Source organism: Peromyscus californicus, unplaced genomic scaffold (assembly GCF_007827085.1).
Source record: "Peromyscus californicus insignis strain IS unplaced genomic scaffold, ASM782708v3 Scaffold_17__1_contigs__length_78620276, whole genome shotgun sequence".
Taxonomy (NCBI): Eukaryota; Metazoa; Chordata; class Mammalia; order Rodentia; family Cricetidae; genus Peromyscus; species Peromyscus californicus.
The window spans coordinates 30,032,158-30,056,267 of NW_026294469.1; the positions used below are offsets into that span (position 1 = coordinate 30,032,158).

The 24,110-nt window shown below is 40.5% G+C and overlaps 1 protein-coding gene across 4 annotated transcripts in view; it reads left to right on the top strand.

The window, feature by feature from the left end:
* Nucleotides 1–24,110, top strand: part of Kctd16 (potassium channel tetramerization domain containing 16) — a 293,096-nt gene that overhangs the window by 47,389 nt on the left and 221,597 nt on the right. The window contains exon 3 of one of the 4 annotated variants that reach the window (XM_052742086.1): nucleotides 1,418–1,506. The exons of the other annotated variants lie outside the window; for them this stretch is intronic. Coding sequence (XP_052598046.1) covers nucleotides 1,418–1,506 — 89 coding nt within the window. The remainder of the gene's footprint in view (nucleotides 1–1,417; nucleotides 1,507–24,110) is intronic. 4 annotated transcript variants of the gene reach the window in all.

Sequence of the window (24,110 nt, forward strand, 5' to 3'; positions counted from 1 at the left end):
CTCCAGAAGAGTCATGCTCTTAAACATCTCTTTAGACCCCAGGAGGAACTTTCTTAAAGTCAAATATTACCTGTCCCTCATAACAGAAAAACCAACCAACCAGCCAACCAACCAACCAAACAAACAAATAAAAACCAGTGTCACGATGCAAAAGCTCTGCCCTTCTCATTGACTTTAGTCAATGTCCTCACCTGGAGAACTGAGGATTGCATCACTGTTTTAAGAAACCCTGAACAGTTCCTCCTTTGTTGGGTTAGAAGAAATCCAGATTTCTTACCATAGCCCGAAGACTCCTCCCACACTTACCTTGTCCACTCTACTAGAAACAGTCTCCTCCTTCATTGTGATACTGTCCTTGGGTGTACTTTCTCCTGCTCTGGGTGCACCAAAATCACTTTGGATTTTCAGTTACTGGTGTTTTTTTTTTCCTGGAATATTTCCTTTTTCATTATTATTTCTTCTGGACTAAAGAGTGCTTATGATTATAATAATCCTAGCCCATGTGTTCGTTCTATCAGAAAGCTCTTTTTAGAAATGAATTGCTTCAGCATACAAAACAGTGGGTTTCATAATGACAATTCTGTGTGTGTGTATCACTAGTCTCTGTGCAGAAATCTCTTTTGTACTCATTACTTTAATAGCACTTCTCATCCTCTGACACAATGCATTTACTTGCTTTCATATCCTTTGACTACTCCCGCCTCATCCGCTCCTCTCCGATGTCTTATTTGACTTGTTTGCTACTATATTCATGGCAGTCTTGCATAGAGTTACTCATTAAATATGTGTCAAATAAATGAATGGAACTAAGATAAAATGCAAATAGAAAAAAAACCCTTTCTTGTTTTATAATAATAGTTTTTTTTAATCAAATATTGTCTTCACCTTGGCTATAACGGTTCTCTGACATAAGTTAATGCATTTCATGGTTCAGATTTTACAAACATTGATAATATTTCAAACGTGCTTACACCAGTAGTGTAAGATCAGTAGGCCCGTCCATCCCTGTTGTGAGTCTGAAAACAAGCCTCCTAGAGACCGGTTAACCTCCTTAAGCTCATTCTGAACTTGAACTTAGGTCTTTGACCTTGAGCCCCTATTAGTTGCATTTTCTCTGGATACTATGCTAGATCTTTTTGATGCCACAGGCACTGACAATTGTCAGAAGTAGCAACATATAATCAAATGGGTCAGATAAAATTAGAAGTGGTCTCAAATTTTGCTGACTCCAGTCTTTGCCCATGTTTAGAACCAAAATCAGATTTACTAATGTTTCTGGCTCTCCTATGCTTGAATAACTCTCTTTAATTTAGGTACACATTTCTCAGACTGGCTACTAGCAATGTAACAGGGAATCTAAGATGTCTCCCAGGAATAGTCTCATTTTCAAACATTTGTCCTATTTCACAATTTCCAGGTGCTTTAAAATCCTCGAGGAGACCGAACAAATGGCTGGTTTCAATATGTTCCACAAACCACAGCATTTTCCACAGTCCTCATTCCAAGGTGAGGGGATGGAGGCATTTCCACCTTGGGCTATTTTTGGAAAAGCTGTACAGGAGAGGACTCCCTACACCCTAGCTCTTGGGCAATGTCTGCTTCTGTGTTAACCTACCCATTGGCAAGAATAATGAGCACTTTAGTAGAGTGGTGCTTGGGTGTGGGGAGAGTGCAGGGAGAGAGCAAGGATGCTCCTAGGGCATCTATAGCCATAAGTCCTAAAATGGACACTAATTTTGGAAGTCTTTGCCTTTATTAGCTCACTTCTACAAATAGATGCAGCTGGAGTCTGTATTTCAAAGCCTGCTTTTTGGAGTCAGGAGTCAGACTTGGATATAAGGTTGTGTGTTTTGTTTATCCTCCCCATGATTTTGTTTCCTCAGGTTTCATGGGATCAATGGTTCTTATATGTATTAGTACCTACAGTTATACAACTAGAGAAACAGAGTTCTTACCACATAGTAACTGGTTAACAAATATTAACATTTGCAATTAATACATGTTCATATATGTGTTTTAAGGTGGTATGCAATCCTTGATACGCGACTGCATTTTCACATTGAGGGAGTGACATTTGTAGGGTTGTAAAAAGGTGAGAATGTGGAGCTGAGGAGATGGCTCAGTGGGTAAAGTGCTTTTCCTGCAAGCATGAAGATTTGGGTTTGAAACTCTAGAATTCACACCATGCCTGCCTCAGTAGAGCAGGCTTGTAATCCTAGTGCTTCTACGGGGAGAAGGAGGGCCAGGACAGGAGAATCCCTGGAGAAATCTGGTCTGCTTTATTCAGTAGAGAAACCAACCAACCATCACCACCACCACCACACCACCACCACTGCACTACCAGCACCAGAACCACCACTGCCCCGAGCACCAAACAACCGCAAAAGACCCCATCTCAAGGTAGTAAGTGGATGAAATCCTATGCTTAACGTTGTTCTCAGATTTTTACATGCATACCATAGCATCTGTTTGTCCATATTCACACACACACACACACACACACACACACACACACACACACACACACACACGTACACAGCCAGATAACAACAACAATGACAATTAATAATAATAATAATAATAATAATAATAATAATAATAATATGTATGAGAAGTAGCCAGGCTCAGCTTGATCAGAGTTCGGCATCTTCTAATGTAAGAGATAATAAAGCTGAAGTCACGTTAGGTGAAGCTTGAAGTTTAACTGTTGAATTGAGGAATCTGTGTGAGCAGATGAGCAAAGTACATGGTTTCACTTCCTACTTCCATTGTTTGCTACCACACAGCCTTGGGCAAGCAGGCAATCTCTGCCTCCGTTTCTTTGGTTATAATGTCATTATCCACATCAAAGACTTACACTGAGTATCATGAGCTAGAGAGAGTACATCCTCATTATTAGCTGAAAGCCTGACAAAAAATTCAGTAACTGGTACCATTATTATCATTTGAACACAGCTGAGTAATTGGTTTACAAGTGTAGAAACAGGATATTCATTTCAGTGCTCTTTTATAACTACGATGGGAACACCAAGAAAAGCTTTGAATAAAGCAGGCAAAATGTGACATTTAAACCTCTCTACCCCTAGTATTTGCTTGTTCTCTATTTTTCCTGGCCATTTACAGTCCTTTTCTTTTCCTTTTCCCTTCTCCCTCCCTTCTTTCCTCCTTCCCTTTCTTTCCCCTCCCTCCCTCCCTTCCTCCCTCCCTCCCTCCCTCCCTCCCTCCCTGCTGTCTTTCTGTCTCTTCCTCCTTCCTTCTCTCCCCCATCCTTTTTACCTCGTCCCCCTCCCTCCATCCCCCATCTTCCTTTCTTTCATTCTTATTTTCTCCTTCTTGGAGAGGGTCTACTTATGTCATCTATACTGGCCTGGAAAACATGACACTCCTGTCTTAGCACTTGGAAAGCTAAGGCAAAAGGATCTCCAAAAATTCAAGGCTATCCTGGGCTATGTTCAATATTACACATAGTATTGAATTATTAGTGTAGCCAGCATGATATCTCTCTAGATCTCCAGAACTCACTCATCCTTCATAATCCCTTGCCCTGACCAACAATAAAATCCAACTGCTCATTTATTGAAGTTGGCCCTTGACTACCTTAATAATACTTATAAAATAACTCTTTTGATAGGGCTATCTAAAGCTCCATTGGAGCTCAATGTGATGTTTCTCCTTCCTTTCTTTTTTAGCAACTTTATAAATATTCCAAATTGCAATTATTATTATTGTGTCAGTTTTCTTCAGATGCAAACTTTTGACAAATAGCTCCAGCACTTTTCACAAAAAATTAACAAGTAGGAATGTCACTTCCCTATAAAACCTCAAGGAGTCCAATTGCTTCACCTGAGATTAATGCCCCAGATAGGACAGTTGGATTCTCTTTGAGAATTTCATACATTTTGATAATGTGCTTTGATCAAGGCACAGCCTAGTCACTCCTCTCCAGTTTCTCCCCATCTCCCTGATGCTTTGCCCTTTTACTTCATGAGCTTTTATTTTACCCCACGAAGTCCACTTAGTGTTGCCTATAAGGGCATGGGTATACAACCACCCACAGGAGTGGGGTGTGTGTAGCCCCTCCAGGAACACATCTCTGAAGAAAGCTGATTCTCACTCTGCCATCAGCCATCAATTGCCAAAACTCCTCTGCTAGAGGTGTTCCTTCAAGAGTCCTCTCCCCTTTCACTCTGGGATTTTGGCAGGTAGGATCCCATAGGTTTGAGCATGCACTCACAACCCCTATGCATGCATGTGTCCCGTCATGCCCAACAAATACTGTTTCTCTGCAGACATCTCCAATTTTAAAAGTATTTTTTTTTTCACAGTGAGATTTAATCAGATCACAACCATTCCTCTGAATTTTGAGAATTGCGGGGAAAATATAAATATTGTCAGAAACCCACGATGGGACATTTTACCGGGAGCATCTTTAACTAGATGACATACAACAGGCAAGTCTCCTAGTGGAGGCTGGGCCAGTGATGTTTCATCATTCCTGACTGCTTGCAGCTCAGTGACTGGAGCTTGGCTTACTGCATTACAGTAGATTCCTTTTCTATTGTCCCCTTATTTTACCTCCCTGTCACCTCTTTCTTTTCCTCATTGTCTGCTGGTGTCTCTAAAATCAGGAACTCATTTGAACATCTGTGAACTAATTTTTAAAAGTCAGACCTGCTTCTAATTATCTTAATAAAGTAAATGGAATTAAAAGTACTATAATTTAGATGTATCTATTTGAGAAAGGAATACTAGGTACATCCAGGATATTTTATGCATGCCCTAAATTGACCCCTCTTTATTCCCAAGCCAGCATGTTCTCTCCTCCCACACCACTACTTATGAGTAGATTCTGACCTACCTGTATTCCATTTATATAATACATGATTACATATTATAAGTTGATAACAGTAACCACTTTTCTTCTAGTCATGAAACTTTGGGAACTGGGTATCACTAATTGGGTTGTCTTATAAACAGTTGTAAACATATAACAATAGCATTGCCCACAAAGTTCATATATTTATTGGGTACTATGTAGTATGTGTGCTCCTGAATCTTCATGAGCTCCAGGGTAGTGGTGAGGAAAAAGCAGGTGCACATTTGCTTATCAAGCTGATTGCCTGTTTATCAAATATATTCCATTTCCCTAAACAAGGATCAATCTATGATTTCAGTAACTGCATCCTTCTCTCCTTTTTTGGTTCATGAATAAACTTGTTGCAAATATATGGCTTCAGAATATAATACAATTATTCTTGGAAAAGAGGGAAATGGAAGGGGGAAATGATATAATTATATTTTAATTTAAAAGAATTAAAAGGATACATGTATATTTCTAAAGACATAATTTTTCAGTGAAAGAAAATTATAAAGGCTTTTCTGAACTGATGGGATGTATCTTTTTTTGTGGTATTTTGATTCTTGTGCATGTCTGTCTTATAAGCACTCTCCCACTGAGCTTTGCCTTTGACTGAACTGTGGTTATTACATAAGTTCTAGTCCAACTTGGCTGGGGTTGTAGCTCATGGTAGAGAATTTGCCTACCATGTGCCAGACCATAGGTTCAACTCCCAGTACTACAATAAATGAATCAAAGAATGAATGAATAGATGAATGCTTCTAAGAATAAATATAGATTAAATACTAGTGAAATCTGGAAGCATTTTCCATGAAAACTTTGGAAAATAGGTTCTTTTTCATTTAAAAGCTTTGGAGCTTGTTTATCAGGCTTACAGAAAGAGAAGGTTGTCTGCTGTGCTTTAGGAAATCACCACTGACTCCCAGAGGACCTGAGGAAGGAATCAGCAGCTGATACAGCCTCTCTAGGGTAACAACTGTTGTCTGCTGACCTGTGTATCCAGGGTCTGGTAAGCCTCCAGAGAATGCCATTGTAGTTAGGAAATGCATGTGATAACACTCACTGCCTTAACCAGGGAACCCCCTCCTTGCATTTGAGAATTAAGTGACCACCCAGTCAGAAAGTCTTCTAAACCTTTCAAAAATATGGTGCATTGTACTGACTTTCTCTACTGCTTTCTGGTTGTTGGTCAGTAATTCCTCATTCATCCTTCCCCAGTCCCTGGCATCTACCATCCCATTCTCTATTATATGACTTCGACTATTTTAAATATCTCATATGAGTAGACACATGAAGTATTTGTTCTCTGATTTGCTTATTTCGCTTAGAATGGTGCCTCTAAGGTTTAGATGTTAAATGCCATTGCATATGGAGACTTTCCTTCATTTGAAAGCTGAACAATACTGTGCCTTCATGCTATGCTCTCTTTATTTGTTCATGTGTAATTGAATATTAATGTTAGTACCACACCTTTGCTACTTTTAATTGTGTAACAGTGAATTGAAGAGTGCAAATATTTCCTTGAGATGCTAGAATTGAACTGATTTCTTATTTTGATAAATGTCCAGAGCTAGGCTTATGGGTTCTTCTTTTTATTTCTCGATGAACTTTCTTGTCATTTGCCATAGCAGTGGTACTCTATTGCTTTCCTGCCAACAGTGTGTAAAGTTTTGTTGTTGTTGTTAACTTTGTCTCTTTTTAAAACAGCGTGTGTGTGTGTGTGTGTGTGTGTGTGTGTGTGTGTGTGTGTGTGTACATGTTTTTGTGTTTGAGTGTGGGCCGCAGTGCATCTGTAAAGACAGGACACCGGTAGAGAACAATTTCATGTGTCAGCTTTAGCCTTTCACCTTATTTGGGGCAAGGTCTTTCACCTTCCAAACTAACTGGCTTGCAGGCTTCTGGGAATTCTTCTGTCTCACCCCCCATCTCCTTGTAGTACTGGGATTCCAGCTATGTTCTACTGAAACTTGCTTTTCTGCGGGTTATAGGTATTCTAACTCAGCTCCTCAAGCTTTTGTAAGTACTTTCCCCTCTGAGCTGTCTCCTCATTGCAGGTTTGTCTTTTCGATAATGTTCATATGAGCAAGTGTGGAATGGAATATTATTGTGGTTATAATTTGCATTTTCCAAGAGTAACAGTGACCATTTTTTTTGCCATGTATCTATCAGATATTTGTATGTTTTCTTTGGTGAACTGTCTATTGAAGAACTTAACCCATTTGCCTTCGTGATTCCTCATACTGAGCAAAGAGACCAGCATACCTTTGACTGAGAAGGGAAAAGTTAGAAATGAGCTCAATTCTAAAATTATTTCACTTCAGACAATATCAGGGCATATAAAACTATCAGCATTTGGCAAAGAAGGAAATAAAAAAAATCATGTCCTGTAATAAATAATAAAACCCTTAGAGAGTGCTTGGTTCTTTTATGACAAGTGATTAGAGTTGTGGAGGGAATAAGTGAGCTGGGTGAGGACATCTAACCACTTACTGGTAGAAGCAGATGTCGATCTAGCTGCTTGCTACTTACTAAATCACACACAGACAATTAATACTGTAACTACTAGGTCAGTAATGTGTCTGGTTTTGCTTTCTCATTTTATACCAGGGTGTTTTTGTGTTTTTATCCTCTATTGATGAAGATAAAAGGGATTGCGGTTGTTATGTTGCTGTTATCTAATTTGAATTCAGGAATTTGAGTTAGAAGTGCCTCTTAATTAAGCTCAACTCTACAAACTGGGCATTGCCTATGGTAACAGGTAGAGAATCATTTAGATGAGACTAAAACAGAACAGACAAAAGGTGCAGTGATGGTTCATTGTAAGAATCCCAACACCACATAGTACACTAAGTTCTTATTATTTGGAATTCAAACCAAAGAATATTTCCAGTCATTGTAAACATTGTGACTTCAGCCAAAACCACAGACTTCTGTTTGCCTCTTTGCTTCCTAATGAAATAAAATTGCAATGACTAGTTGTAAGAGAAATACTGTTAGAACACCTGTTTGGCAAGAATCTGTTAAGGGTTCATCAAACAGAGTCACCCATAGTCTGGCATTTCCCACACAAGATTCATTATTTCTTGAGCTTAAATAGGAAGGATCCAATGAGGGAAGACTAGCAACTGAGATTTTAAAATATCCCTAAGGAGTCTTTTAATAGTGACAGTCTGTTTGACTTTCCCTGGGGCTCGCCTGAAAGGAGCACCCTCCTAACAACATAGTCAAAGCAACAAAACATTGTTTATCCGACATGCAAGACGAACAATATGGGGATAAGTTTTGCTTCTCGAAAAGTAATATCGAAGGTCTTTCTTACACATGTCTTACATGAGTGAGGGAGGGTGCAGCTGCATATGGAGAACTGTACATATGGAGGCCGGAGGCTGCCTGGTCATCATCCTGAATCTCTCTTCTCTTTACTTATTGAGGCAGAAGTTCTCAATTGAACCTAGAGCTTGTTGATAGGCTGATCTAGCTAGCTAACTGGTTACAGGGATTCCCCTGTTATCCACCTTCAGAGTTCTGAAGATTTAGAATTAGAGATGGGCTGCTATGTCCAACAAGCATTCTTGTAGGTGCTGGGGATCTGAATTCCATTATTCCTGTCATTAGGTGCTTTACCTTCTGAGCCATCTCCTTAGCCCCTACAAAACTTAACTGCCAATTATCAGTATCTAGTTATAATTCTACTGCATCACCAAATTACTTACACATATATCTGTATCTCTAAGAGATCTGGAGTTTTTAAGTATTACTTACCTATATATCTTTTTAAACACAAGTCTTTGAACATGTTGAATGATTGTAGAATTATTTTTACTCTAAAATGCCCTTGTCACCACTACAACAGAAAAGCCTCAACTTCATAAAACTATAAGAAAAATCTATTATAAATGTAATAACAAGATTAAGTGCTTTTTATACAAGTAGGCCAATTCCAACTGAGACCTCCTATAGCTAGTGAAACAATAAGAACGATAGTTTTTTTTTTTTTCATGTTTGCAAATTCTAAAATAATCCCAAACAACAATGCATCCTTATCTCATCCCAAGGAACAATCAGAGATTTAGATACTATTTATTGTTGGACTGTAGGACTTCAGTCTGCCATGCTGAGCAGTTCAGTCCTTGCAACTGACCTGGGACAACACAGCATTATCCGTAAGTCCCACTATCCCTGAAGAGCTCACTTAGCCTATGCTTGATGGAAGCTGTTTAGATAATCTTTAACCACAGTTGCCTTTTGACTGGATGAATGTATCTACCTTAACTCATAGAGCTGTACCCCAGAGAGTCAAATTTGCCAATATTTATGTTGTTTATTCTTTTATACACCAGGCATATATAGAGTTTTATCTCTATGCAAGACAACACCCCAGGTTCTAGGAATTCTGAAATGAGTAATATCAACACCATAGTGGGGAATGAGGCTGGAAGAACTTCACTATGAAGCCTGGCTGTACTAAGTCTACTAAGTCTCTAGTGATTATCTACACACCTTGGTTCCTGCTCTCAAAGGTTGAAACCAAAGGATAGATGCACTGAGTCTGTAGATGTAATAGTTTGATCATTTACTGCTTCTGATGTTATTCAAGTTAATAATTAGAAAGATACAAATACAACTTTAAATACACCTTAAAAATGAATATATAAAGGATGCCAACGGACCTTGTGCTCAAGGACCATAGATAAAGGACAGTGTTTATTTAGTAGGATTAAATGTATAATCAGTATGTAGTGTGATTAAAGCATTAAATAAGACAATATCATACATAGTTTTATGTTTCTATGTAATTAAATAGACCATAAGTATAATATGTACAAATTCACAGGAAGAGAGTACACAGTTACTAAAAGTCCTTGTTCCATTATTAACTAATATATGCTTTGATTCTAAAGAGTAGAATTAGGGAAAATGGTCATTCTTCTTGAATGCTTACTGTGTTGCAAGACATTGACAGCTACACTTTTAAAAATTTGACCTCACTTCTTTTGCATAGCTATTTTTAACAAGTATTATAAACTTTGATGTTAAAAAATCTTGCGAATATAAAGCCATCCTACAGATGAGTTTTATTGTGCTTTCCCCCCCTTTTGGTCAACTTGATAACAAGCTAGAGTTATCTGGGGAGAGGGAACTTTAACTGAGAGATTGTACCCATTAGATTTCCTGGAGTTAAGACTGTGGGGCCTTTTTTGATTAATGATTGATGTATGAGGGCCCAGCCTACTGTGAGTGATGCCATCTTTAGTCCTGAGTAATATATTAAAGCAGACTGAGCAATCCCTGGGAAGGAAGTCAGTAAATAACATTCCTCCATGGCTTCTGCTGTGGTTCTTGGTTATGTTCCTCCTTGAGTTTCTACCCTGACTTCTTTTCCTGATGGACTATGATCTAGAAGATGAATTAAAGTCCTTATTCCTCACATCACTTTGGCCACGGTGTTTATCACAGCAATAGAAAACAAAATAGGATAGTGTTCTTCTTTTTCCGTGTCATAATCTATCAGAGAACTATCCATGTATCAGAGAGGAAATTACTAATCATATTCTTTTGAGAAGAGTCCATATATTAGGGGGCAGACATGAATACAGATACTGTCTCATTGAGATGTTCTTCTAAACAAGTGATGTGTCCAAAATTTTTCATAACCCTTACAGAATTCTGTTCCATTTCTATGTGCCGTTGCCTCTGGGATTATTAAAGAACCAGTAGGTGGTTTCAAAGCTGTCTTATTTGCAGATTTTGTAGATAGGCCCCCTTTTGCCTACCAAACCTGTCAGTCTATATTATACCCAGAGAAGTGGGTTAAAACGGGTATTCACTTGGATTCATTTGTTGAAGAGTACCTTGACAGAGAGACTTATCTTCTCAAGGTACGAAGTGCTTTGTCCTCAGTGGCTGTCCATCAAATATTTGATGTTGGTTGAGTAGATAATGTTGTTGGTATGCTGAGTTCACTTCCTTGGATTCATGGCCGTTAAACTCTTTGCCAATCAAATGGATAAAAACAAGTGACCCATCGAAAGTTGCTGAAAACCTCTGGTCATCAAGAAGCCACTTGTTTTCAACCAGCAAATGTTTTCTTGTTAAGACCTTAGTCTCTGTTCTGGACAGTTTGTCTGTGGGAATTTAATGGCTCAACTATCTTCTATTCTGTCATAAAGTTTAATACTATGTTGTCAAGGTAATGGACCAGAAAATAGGACAAAAGTTTACAAATCAGCCCTAAGAATTTTACATTTCTTTTTTTTTTCAGCCAGCATGACATGATAGGCCTGCTTAGGGATGGTTACTTCAAAGTTGAAGGTACTGTACACAAATGGTACAAATATGAGCTACGACATCCAGAGGCCTATAGGAAGATTATGTCTGCTCTATTCATGTGTGAGTAGATTAGAGAAGATCCTGAGTGCTATGTCTGTTTGCATACTTCATGTTCTGTGGCTTCATGTGAAGCATTCCCATGGCTCGGTTTTACGGATGCAGTAATGCACAGTGATGCTGATGGACAGGAGACTGAACTGTGTGTGAAAGAACTCATCTGCAAGTAGCTTCTGAGCAGGAAAAGCAAGAAGAGGGGATTTGAGGGTGACACGGTTAAAATCCAGAAAGCTTTGGTGAACAGAGGAAGAACACCAAACCTCTTCTGAAGGAGTGGGTCCCAATCTATGGATCTATTGAAAAGAACAAGGACCCCAGTCCTTTTTCGTCAGGGGCAAGAGACAGTAAAGCAAGGGATCTACTCTTTGTGAGAGTGTGCAATACAATTTGTTTATTATTCCTGCCCCAAATAGAATAGAATTAAAAGGTCAAGTGAAGCGTAAAGGAAATTAACAAATGTATGATTCCTGCAGCTTGTTGAAAAGGCATGGTTGTCTGTTTCTTTTCTTTCTGTCTTTTTTTTGGGGGGGGGCTTGGTTTTTACCTTGAGAATTTTTAATTGCTTATCTTATCCTTGAGTCTGTATTTATCTTGCTGAAAGAGATCATTATCCTAAGGAAAAAATGTATTCTATTGCTATTATCTTTTAGGTAATTATTAATATCATTTTTTAATAAATGGATATAATTAACTCACAGACTGGCAACTTTCTTTAGAATTTTCTCTTTTCTGCCTCCTGAGCATATCCTGATATCTGACTTCAGTGTGTAAATATCTGTTTAGAATTGATTAAATGGCCTCATTCGGGCCCGGGTGAACTCAGCAGTGGAAGCTGCCAGGCTGAGCCCTAATGTACTGATACAGGGTCAAAATTAACAAACAGAAGAAAGATATGTAGAGAATAAACCATACAGGCAAATCCCCTGAAGATCCCATTTACACAAAGCTTGGATGTTAGGGGAGAAATGTTAAAGGAAAATCATTACTAGATTAATAACTTATACATGTGATTAAAAATTCTATGTACTGAGAGAAGGGGGTTTTCTTAGAAGATTAATTTGAAAAAATAATGTGCCAGAGGCGTCCCTCAAGTGTCCTCACATCCTCCTGTTCTCTCTCTATTTCTATAAAGGGTAGAATTTGACCCAACACATTACCTCGCCCTCAGTACTGCTCTGCAGCAATTCTTTCATCTACAGATTTCAAAGTGTTTTCAAATATGTAAATTAGCAAGCCTCCCCACTTTTCTCTATAGAGATGGTTCATTTAAGTAGCACAGAAACTTACCTAAATGGCCTTTTCAAGGTCACTGGAGAAGTCTTTTGTGTAATCTGGGTATGGATATTCAAAGGGTAAAAATACCTTGCAGACTCAGTGCGGATCTAGGTTCTTTGAAACTCTTGGCAAGTAACACTGAGGGAACAATTAGTTTTCTTCTTTAATCTTTACCAAGAGCCTTCTACCAGCTGGCCTTCTCCCAACCCCAGAAAGCAGCCACAGAGGCAGAAACTTCTGTCTGGTTTACCTCCAAAGCTCTCTCTGTCTGTCTGTCTGTCTGTCTCTATCAGTCTGTCTGTCTTTCTGTGTCTGTCTGTCTCTCTGTGTCTCTATCTTTCTCTGTCTCTGTATGTGTGTCTGTGTGTGAGAGAGTTTTTCAAGACAAGATCTCACTGTGTAGACCTAGACTGACCTACAGCTAATGATCCTTCTGCTTCCATCCCCCAACGTCACCCCTATGTTTTGGGAGTGGAGGGAAGGCCATGATGGAGAGCCAGAAAGAGAACTTTTACAAGTCTGGACCAGGAAGTGTCCCCAAACAGATGAATTCTCTCAGTTCTTAGCATGGCAAATGAGAAATGACAGCAATCTAATTTGGTAGAACTGCCGCCCCCAGACTGAGACTTAGCTGGGGTGGGACAAAGGCCACTCCGCACTGCTCTCATTGGCTCAGTAGGAATTGTGTGATAAGAAACGGCGTACGTAGTGGTTCGTCCTAACCTAATGGCGAGTGCTGCAAAATCAAGACTGCCACAGCTCACCAACTTACACAGGTTATTTCTCTGTTACTGCCTTGCTAGTATTCATCGCAGCGTGACGAGTGAGTTTGTGTTTTTATCTGCTCTGCTCTGAAGGGCCTATTCTTTTAATAACTTGACAAGTCCTCCACTCCGCTAGGTTTATAGACGTGTTCACAGACCTGTGTAATAATAATTGCTTATTTGAGACTTAATTCATTTGCTTTTTATTTACTGCTTCCCCCAGTGAAATTGACAAGCTTTCTGCTGGATACTTATTTTTGTTACCAATCATTGTGTTAGACCTAAGATATGCTGCAAACTTTCCCCTCCTTTTCACAAGGAAGACAGACAATACACAGAAACATATCTTGTGGTCAGCAGGGAGGTGGCAAATCTTGTGAAGTGGGTACAGAATGAGTGCATCATGGGAGGCCCATCTTCCAGATAATGATAGTTTTACTAAGCTCTGCAATATGATAAACCAGACTTTCAAAAACACACAGGGGAGAGTGCCCTTGTAGATGGAACCACGAAAGTAAAGAGCAGAGATCAAGTGGAAAAAGAGCATGGCACATTAGAACCCAACCCCATCTTACTGAGCCAGTGTGAGTTAGTAGGAAACCACTGCAGAGAAAAGGTAGACTGTGTGTACCCTGGAAAGATTGTGGCCTTTATTGTTAAGACAACGGCCAATCTATCATGGGTTTTAAGTAGGATAGTAATATGCTCTGAGTCCAAATTTTAACAATTACTTTCTTTTAACCATTACATGAAAGCATAAAAATTATACACATTAAAATGGTCAGACTTACACTTTAAAACTTATAAATTATAGAAGATACCCTTGCTTGCAAACAGTTCGACCTTCTCCTGCATATTTAGTGTTTCAGCATGTGGAGCAGTTTTTTTTTACACCTTGTAGTCACTGAAGAAATTGGAGTAGAAAATAGTTTTCACTCTCATTTTAATCTTTTAAATGATTTATTCTTATTTGTGTGTGTGTGTGTGTGTGTGTGTGTGTGTGTGTGTGTGTGTGTGTGTGTGTATGTGTGTGTGTGTCTATGGATGTCCTCAGAGGCCAGAGGAGGGCATTGGAGCCTCTGGAGTTTTAGGTGCTGTGCTGGGATGCTAACCCCAGCCCTTTACATGATCAGTTAGTGCTCATAACCAATGAGCCCTCTCTTCTGCCCTCATTTTAGTCTTTACCACACTACTTTCTTCAACACATAATCACTGAATGAAATGCTGTGTTGGGGAAAAGACCTACCTGGCACCATCAGTCTCTACAGTAATTGTGACTGTGATTCTTGCCTTCCAGGATCAGGAACCCCACGTGTTTCTGTGACATTACTCTTCTTTCTTTGTGGTCCTAATCACGTGCTATGCAGATGCCTCATGCTGTGAATCTCACCACTCTTTTTTTTAAATCAGTAAGATGTTCTCCTACCCCAGATGTTCTGCTGCTGAGTTCTGAGGGCTGGGACTATTCTCCTCCCTTTCTATTTCTAGTTACTCTCAAGGAGCTGGTGCACTGACTACTCAGAACTGGGTGGCTAGAGACCTAGACCATGTCAGGACATGTCAGGACACATCTGAGTGTGGGAAAAGGGCACTCTTAATAACTAGGACATGTGTAAAGTTGGCCAAACCACACTGAGCTAGGATTGTGACTCCCTTAGTAATCACTACAATAAATTACCAGCACAGTTGTGAGTGTTAGGGTCCTGGGGTTCTTTATAGGCAAAGGATAATCTAGTGACTCAGTTGGTTGAGGGCAATGGGTCCCAAAGCATGGCGACATCATGCATAGTCGCTATTTGCAAGTGACTGGCCATCAGGATCAAACAAGACAAAGTGACACTTCCATAATTCCCCCTTTGGTTCTTCATTAATCTTGCTAATCATTATAAAGAGGAACCCTCGGTTGGATGCCTGATTAACATTAACCCCTCTAACCTCTGCTAATAACCTTCCTTTATTAATGAACCAACTTTAGAATTGGAATCTTTAAAGAAGGAATGGTGCCTGTCTGCAGTTTGATATTATTGTGTTAATTAGATTCGTTTTGACTCTTTTCTTCTTTTCATAATTTATGGTACTTTTCCAGGTAGGATTAGGATATGAAGTTTAATTCTTAATGAATGTTTTGAAATAGAAGGTGTAAAATTTAAAATACTCCAGTTAGGAGTTATGAGATTTTAGCAAAAGAGAAATCCCACATCAAGTTGACATATGTGAAAGTTAATCTTAGTTTTCAACTTGACTGGATCTGTGGGTCTGGATTTGACTAAGAAACATACCTGAGGTGGGGTGGGGTGGTGGTGGTGGAGGATCTGTGATTGTAATTCCAGGAAAAATTAGCTGAGAGCTAATTCTCCTAGTGTGAGTAGCATTGTTCTGTGCTGGCTCAGCTATAAGCAAGTCTGAGTATTTACCAATCTGATTACCTAGGTAGGCCAGTTCAGGCACCCTCTCCTCTATTGTTAGTAGTCAAATCTGGGTTGTCCTTGTGGATTCCTGGGACTTTCCCTAGCACCAGGTTTCTCCCTAACCCCAGAATGTCTCCCTCTATCAAGAGATCTCTTTCATTGCTCTCCCCCTCCGTTCCTCCCCCAGCTCAACCATCCTGGTCCCTCATGTTTTCATCCCCCCTCCCCTCCATTGTCTCCATCATACAACCTTCATCCAGTAACTGGTGGAAGCAGATGCAGAGATCCACAGCAAAGCACTAGGCCAAGCTCCGGGAGTCTAGTTGAAGAGAGGGAAGAGGGATTACATGAGCAAGGGGGACTCAAGATCATGATGGGGAAATCTACAGAGACAACCGAACCAAGCTCATATGAACTCATGAACTTTGTTTGGACTGACAGCTGTGGAACCTACATGGGACCAGACTATGCCCTCTGTATACAGGAGACAGTTGTGTAGCTTGGTCTGTTTGAGGGGCTCCTGGCAGAAGGATCAGGATCTATCCCTGGTGCATGAGCTGGTTTTCTGGAGCCCATTACCTATGGTGGTACACCTTGTTCAACCTTGATGCAGAGGGGAGGGGCTTGGTCCTGACTCAACTAAATGTACCAGACTTTGCTGACTCCCCATGGGAGCCCCTACTCTTTTGGATGAAGGGATGAGGGGTGTGCTGTGGGCATAGGCTGGGGGGGGGAGTGGGTGGAGGGATGAGAGGGGGATCTGTGGTTGGTATGTAAAATGAATAAAAAAATTTCTTAAATTAAAAAAATATGTCTGAGTAGTCAAATAAGGGAATAGACCTTGGTGACCAGCTTTAGGAGTGTAATCTAAGGGTTTTTAGCAAGGCAGAGTGAATGGGGGAGAAGGGCAAGGCCTGTCAGAGCCAAGTGAGCTAGTGTCCCTTCAGGATGGTCATTGGCGATGCATCTCTCTTTGAGTCATTTCTGCCCCTGTAAGTAATATCTCACCCATGTTACTGTAAGTAACCCAATAGAGTTCATTGGTTCACCTGTACTTTGGTCTGTCTTCAGTTACCTATCTGGGGTGAGCAGATGGTGTGTGGGTATGTGTGTGTGTGTGTGTGTGTGTGTGTGTGTGTGTGTGTGTGTGTGTGTGTATGTGTGTGTTGTGTCTCCCCAGGAAACAGCTGACTACCAAAGTCCAGCAATAAAAAGCCCCCTTTGGTTCACCTAATTAACATGCCCAATTAAAATTAAACACCTCATCCTAACACGGGGTTTCCCCTTTACCTTTATAAACCACCATTTGCCTATGGGCCACGTCTGCCTCCCTTCCATCAAGAGTTGGTCTGTTGTCCCTCTGGGACAAATATGCCTTCTCCCTTGTCGCCTGTCTCCTTTACCACCATACCCTAGTCCATTCGAACACAGACCTTCCCCTTCCTCTCTTCTTAAAGATTATACCTGCATGATTATTTATGGCTGATTTTCTCCCTGAGTCAGAAAGCAACCACTTTTTTTTTACTTCCCCGCTTAATAAAGGATCTCTCTGTGAGAAAAAAAGAAGAAGGAGAAAAAAGAAAGTCTGAGTAAAAACCAGTGTCTCTTGCTTGCTGGTGGTGAATACATCTATCCCAAACCCATTAGTACTCTGTCCTTCACTGGCATCAGAGCCCGGCATCTTTAGTTTTTAGAACCCATAGTTCTCTAGGAATCCTCTTGGCTATTAGCCTCAGATGAGTGCTGTGGAGGCATCTCGCCTTGTGACCTGGGCAGTTGCTCTCAGACTCTTGAGGTGCAGGTGGCTGTTGTTGGATTGCCAACCCCACATCATGTAAGATAATCTAGTAAATCCTCTTCTATAACATGTATCTATTGTATTAATTCTGTTCTCTTAAAGGACCCTGATAAATAGAGTATGCAAATGGCTATAGTTTGGAAAGTGATTCAAAACAGCGGTTCCCTTCTCTCTTCATTTGTACTGACCATTATACCAAAATACCATCCACTAGGTGGCTGAAATAACAGAGATTGGGAGGTCCAAGACAAGTGTGCCAGCATGGTTGAGTTTCCAAAGGGGGCTGTGAGGGACCTCTCAGAGTCGCTATAGGACACACCCAGACACTAAATTCTCAGCACAAAGGAGATTTGTTTCCCTGGAGGGGCAAGCCAGGTGTGGGGGACTGGATTGGACAAAGACAGACAGCAGGTGTTTCTGTAAGAGTGGTTTTTAAGGAGAAAAAAGGGGGAGTCCGTGCTAGGATGAGTTGGTAAGTCCTGATTGGACATGTTAGCCAGGAGAGCCAAATAATGAATTTTGATTGCTGGACCTTGGTGTTTTGACAGAGGGACCCTGGAGTTTTATTCAGGTATAACAAAGTGGCCAAATAAGGGAATGGACCTTGGGGGCTAGCTTAGGAATGTAATCTAACAGGTTAGCAAGGAAGAGGGAAGGGGGTGGGCAAGACCTGTCAGTACCATGTTTGCATTGCTCAGGCCTGTTAGAGAGCCCCTCAAGGCTCCCCTCCTTGCCTGTGTACAACCACCTTCCTGCTGTAGTCTCACAGAGTAGGGAGAGATAACTCAAGTCTCTTCCTATTCTTGTAAGGACATTGATCTCATTATGATGTCTCTATTATCACAACCTTTCTAGACTCAATTACCTCCTAAGAGCCTTGATTCCCAATACCAGCACATCACAGATCTGTGTATTTACACATTCTTTTTCCATTTATCTGTTAGTAGGTGTGCAGTCTGATTCCAGATCTTAGCCATTATGAACATTATGCTGTAGTAAACATGGTTATGTGCCTGTATTCTCTGTAAGCTGACTTAGATTCCTAAAGGTATACAGCCAGGAGTGATGTGACTGGGCCATATGGTATTTCAGTGGTAGTGTATTTGAGGAGCCTATGTCCTGATTTCCATCATGGCTGTACTAGTTTACATTTCTACCAGCAATATATAAAGGGTCCTTTCCCTCCACGTCTTTGCTAACACTTATTGTCATCTGTTTTCTTGACAATAGTATCTGACTGGGATGAGATGGAACCTCAATGTGGTTTATGTGCAGTTTCCTAATGGCTAAAGATTAAACCTTTGCTGTTATTGTTGTTGTTTTAACAATTTTACCAGAACATGTATTTTCCTTCTCTTAGCAGCCTTACTTTGCTATTGCAGAAAAAATAAAAGCACAACACATTGAAATGTCTTCTAATTTCAAGCCAGAAGAAACCTGTTTGGTGCATATTGAGCCAAACAGGTGTGAGTAGATGAGTGCATGCTTATAAGCCTGGTACAGGTGTCAGAAATGTCTATTTACATTTTTGGAAGCATAAGGACATTAACATGTTGTAATATTATTATGTTAATCATCAGCAGGTAAGAGGCTTAAAAATAACAATAACAAACAGCAACAATAACAACTACCACACACCAAAATACTAACCTGGTCTTCACTCAGTGTCTTCTGTTGTCTCCAAGGGTTCTCTGTTCAGAAGGCTGCCTAAACCATTACTTGATTTTAATATTATGTAGTGATTCAGGCGGAGATAGTATGATCTTACAGCACTTTGTTAAGAAACACAATTAAACTAAGTAAACAACCAGTGACCAAGAAATGGACTCGTGGCCATGCCCTGTAGTCCCTCTCAGTGTAAACACTAATAACTTTAAAGAGTAGTACCCAGAAGAGCTATGGAATTGCGATCTTGGTTGTATCCTCTGTACCCAAGACAGTGCTTGGTTCTTAGAATACCCAACAGGCATATAGCTTACTTATTAAATAGCCACAATGTATTTGTATTATATTTTGTACATTGATCTTAATTTTCACTGTTGTGTACCAAGTTCACACAGGGGTAGGTGTAGAATTCAAAGCTAGATATGTCTGACACTTAGGCTTTAGTCTTTTTCCTCTACAGAATGAGAGTTGTATGGCTTCAAAAGGGGCTTTATATATGAAAAGAGAAAACTCTAATAGTTCAGCGTTAGAATAAGGTTCCTTTATATGGTCAGAGGATAGAAATATCACAAAGAGAAAGAGAGAGAGAGAGAGAGAGAGAGAGAGAGAGAGAGAGAGAGAGAGAGAGAGAGAGAGAGAAAAGAAACAAGAATCCCACTGTAATTCTGGATTGTCTAAAAGATTTTTTCCCAATGGTCTGCCCCTCAGCGGGTGGGAAGAGACTTCAAAGAGTGATAAACATAGACTTTGTTTAAAAAATAAGTACACACACACACACACACACACACACACACACACACACATATATATATATATACTCCCCTCCCCACTCTTCCTCTTCTCTTGTTGAATAGTTTCTCTTTACCAGCATGGGGACACTGAAGGGCTCAGACAGACACCATGACTGGATTTCTCCTTCAAGTTCTGTCTCTCTTTGACAGCAGGGCAGTTGTCTCTGGTGAATGGACAGTCATAACCAGAATGTCTCCAGAAGGGAGCAGAGAGTAGCACCAAACAACCTCCCAGGAGATGACGGCATCAAAGACACCCATTCACTAGAGTCTGCAGATTCCTGTAGCTTTATGAATGATTCAACTTGGTAATGCTTCATCAAGTGCAGCAGAATCACCTCAAAAGCCAGAGAAGCTAGGTTTTCAAAATCTAAATAAAAGCGTGTCAGGAATGTGGGTGGCCCTCTAGGCCCAAACTTACTATTACTTTTTCATTTCATGGAGAAAAATGTGTGAGTTTGCTACGCTTTCCCACCTAGTGTGTGAGGTCCAGCTTCTGTGTCCCACCATCAGGCCACATGTATAGAGTACACGGATCCAATAAGCTTTCTATTTGGTGTTTTCTTTAACAAATTACAGCTGGATACTGTGCTTGTCTCTGGGAAGAATCTCGTGAAATGAGTCTTTATTGACCATCCTTGCTGAGTCACATTCCCAGCGCTCTGACAAAACATTGTGTTCATCTGGCCCTTCACTATGAATTGCACCCGACATATTTAAATTGGCTGATTTGCTGTTTCTTGGTATACATGACTTGGATACACAAGTTTTAAAATATGCTTCTCCAGTCACAAGGTGAATGAAGAGGAAAAAGTGGATGATTCAGAAAACTCTATCCCAACTCCCACTGAATATTCTAAGTTATCTTCCACAGAGGCGATGGATCCTTACAGAAGACAGGCTAGGCTGACTCAATGTAACCAATAGACTGGAACTCTGTCACCTGAACCCAGCAGCATCAACTCCTTTCTTTCACTCTTTACCTCATTTTCTCGTCTGTTATCTGTGGGTTATAATGATTCCCACCTCAAAGTTTCTCGAATGATTGTTAATTAAACGAAGGGCAGTTGGGGGAAAGGTGGAACACAGTGCAGGGCACTTTATAATCTAACTGCTATCAGTTATGCTCTGCTTTGTCGTGACACCTTTGCTATGCAATGCTTTTCCTCTGGGCATGCAGACAGCATGCAGCAGATATTAACTTAATAAATGGGTGAGTGATTACTTGAGCTTTCATCCCAAGGTTTTCTCTGTTTTTCATTTTCCTGGAACATATTTGATGTATCATCAGCTCTCCCCATCTGTACTACCCTTTGAGACAAGGCTTCAGAATATAATCTCAGCTGGACTAGAACTCGTAGCGTCAATGCTCCTGATTTATCCTCTTGAATGGTGTCAAGTCATGTCCATATTTCCCATGTTTCATCAGTTCTCCATACACGGTTCCTACAGGCAATATACATGATCAGTAGAAGAAACACAATAAACAGGGGGTTGTCCAACTTGTTGACAATGACACTTTTCCTCAAGTGGCCAATACACAGTGAGTGGTTTGAGCTGATGGGATTTTGAGACTTTGCTTTTCTGCTGGTCAAAATCTCTTTATACAAAAGCACCATGTACAATATAAACCCACTCTCAAGCTTTTAGATATGACGTACTTGAGATCACAGGAACAGAGGAACTCTAAGAATAGTGTAGAATACTAGCCCCCAGGTGTTTATAGTTCATCCTTAACAATTGGACTGGGAGAGTTTGTAGTTATGATTTTGGAACTCTGAGGTCTATTTGATGTTGTTGTAACTCCCAAAGGAAATCTTAGACACTAAATTCTGTCTATTTCACCTGTGAGCACAGTAATCACTCCCCATCCCCTCACCTTACTCTGTGATAGGCAGCTATGTATGTGATATTGGAATATTTTGTATATAACTTGCAGGAGATAGGATGGCCAAAAAGCATCCTGCCTTCCTGACCATCAAGGACCTGGATTATGCAGGCTGATTGCTACTTATGATCATGAAGGTGAAAACTGAGCAGGTGGGAACTGTCACACAGTCCATCCAAGTTCTTCATGTTCATCTTATTTCACCTGAAGTGATTCCCAGAGAATTTAAAGTGCTAGAGACATTCCTTTTAACTTCATTCAATTTTTGCTCCTTTGGGTACCAGACATCAAATACCAGGACAGACAAAAGCAACTTTTCAGAGGGTTAGGTGTCTGCATATGCACAGGGAAAAATGGAGGTCCAGAAAAATCCCTGGAAGACCTTAGGTTTATACCTCAAGTTTATCTTTGGCACAAACACAGGCTATGGAATGAAAAACACAATAACAACCAATAAACAAAAACAAACAAAAAATCCACAGCAACTCCTGGGAAAGAGAAAGAATGTGGTTTCCAGAGTTTACTCCATTATAGGGCCTAATGTTTAATCATTGAGAATCAGGAGATTGTGTTCCATTAAAATAAAAACAAATTCTGCAGCAATAATTGATGAAAAGATCACAGGATAAGATTTCTTAGACAAAGACTTTGAAACTCTTATGTTAGAGATGCTAAAATCAAGAAAACAAAGTGTGAAAAAACTGGGACTACCAAGAAAGAGATAGAATATCCATAAAGAAATAATGAAGACATTTCGAACTGAAAAGTGACAACAGCAGAAATAGGAAAAGTTTGCTAGAGGGCCTATGGTAATATATTGTGTACCCTAATAAAGCTTGCTTTGAGGATCAGAGGACAGAGCCGGCCACTAGGTTAGATATAGAAGCCAGACAGTGGTGACACACACCCTTAATCCTATCACTCAGAGACCCGTTTGGATCTCTGTGAGTTCAAGACCACACTGGAAACAGAACCAGACAGTGGTGGCACACACCTTTAATCCCAGTACTGGGAAGCACACATGCGTTTAATCCCAGGAAGTTATGTCGGGGCAGAGAAAGGTATATAAGGCATGAGGAACCAGGAACTAAGGCTGTTCAGCTGAGATCCTTTCGGATGAGAACTCAGAGGCTTTCAGTCTGAGGAAACATGATTGGCTGAGGAACTGGCGAGGTGAGGTTGGCTGTGGCTTGCTCTGCTTCTCTATCTTTCAGCTGTCACCCCAATATCTGACTCCTGGTCTTTTATTAAAAGACTATCTGAGATTCGAACAACAAGGGCCTCCAAAGCAGACCTGACCAAGCAGATAAGTGAATTGAAGACAGAATAATGGAAATACAGAACACCGAGGAAAAGACTGAATAAAGTAAGCAATCATGTACTGTGGCATGCACTTGCTGGAGTATTACAAGTTTAAGACCAGCTGAAGCAGATTAGTGAGACTCTGTACAGAATCAGAGTTAGGGAAAAGGTAGAAAAGAAGGTGGAGGGTAGGAGACAGAGAGAGAGAGAGAGACAGAGAGACAGAGACAGAGAGAGACAGAGAGACAGAGAGAGACAGAGAGAGAGAGAGAGAGACAGAGACACACAGAGAGAATTAAAAGATAAGGAGGATTGGCCCCATTATCCATCTGTCTTGTGGTGACAGGGGGTTGGGGAGAAGTACCCATCAACACCAAAGCCATTGATGGGAGAGATAGCTTTGTGGTCATAAGAGTGAGAGAGCCATCCCTGACCCCCACCAGCTGCAACACTCCGGAGAGCAGGCCCTGCACCTCACCAGGGCAGCACAATAAGGCCAACACTGTTAGTGCAGATGAAGGTGAGACAGAACCAAAATTGTGACCATGGGAAAGCTGTCCACATTTCACATCTAGTGGACCAACCCTACAGCTGCCCAAGCCCAGACCCAGGGTTATAACTTGGCCTGCCCCAACATCCACCCCATCTATGATTTGCGGGAGCATGTGAATGTGTAGTGGAGACCAGGGGCCTTGAACCAGACCAATGACTCTTTGCAATGAACACTTGCAAGTAGAGATATATGGACAGAGGGGTATACAGTGTGACTTGTTGGGAAGCACTGTGGTTTCCATGATGAGATTTTTAATTCCTTCTCTTTTATTTTTTCTCACTTTATTTTCTTCATTTTTTCTCATGCATTTTGTTTCATTGGGGGGGGTGCAGGGGCAGAGGGCAGATGGGAAGGGATGAAGAATGAGTGGGATCAAGATACATGATGTGAAAAACACATAGGATAAATAAATAACAAGAAA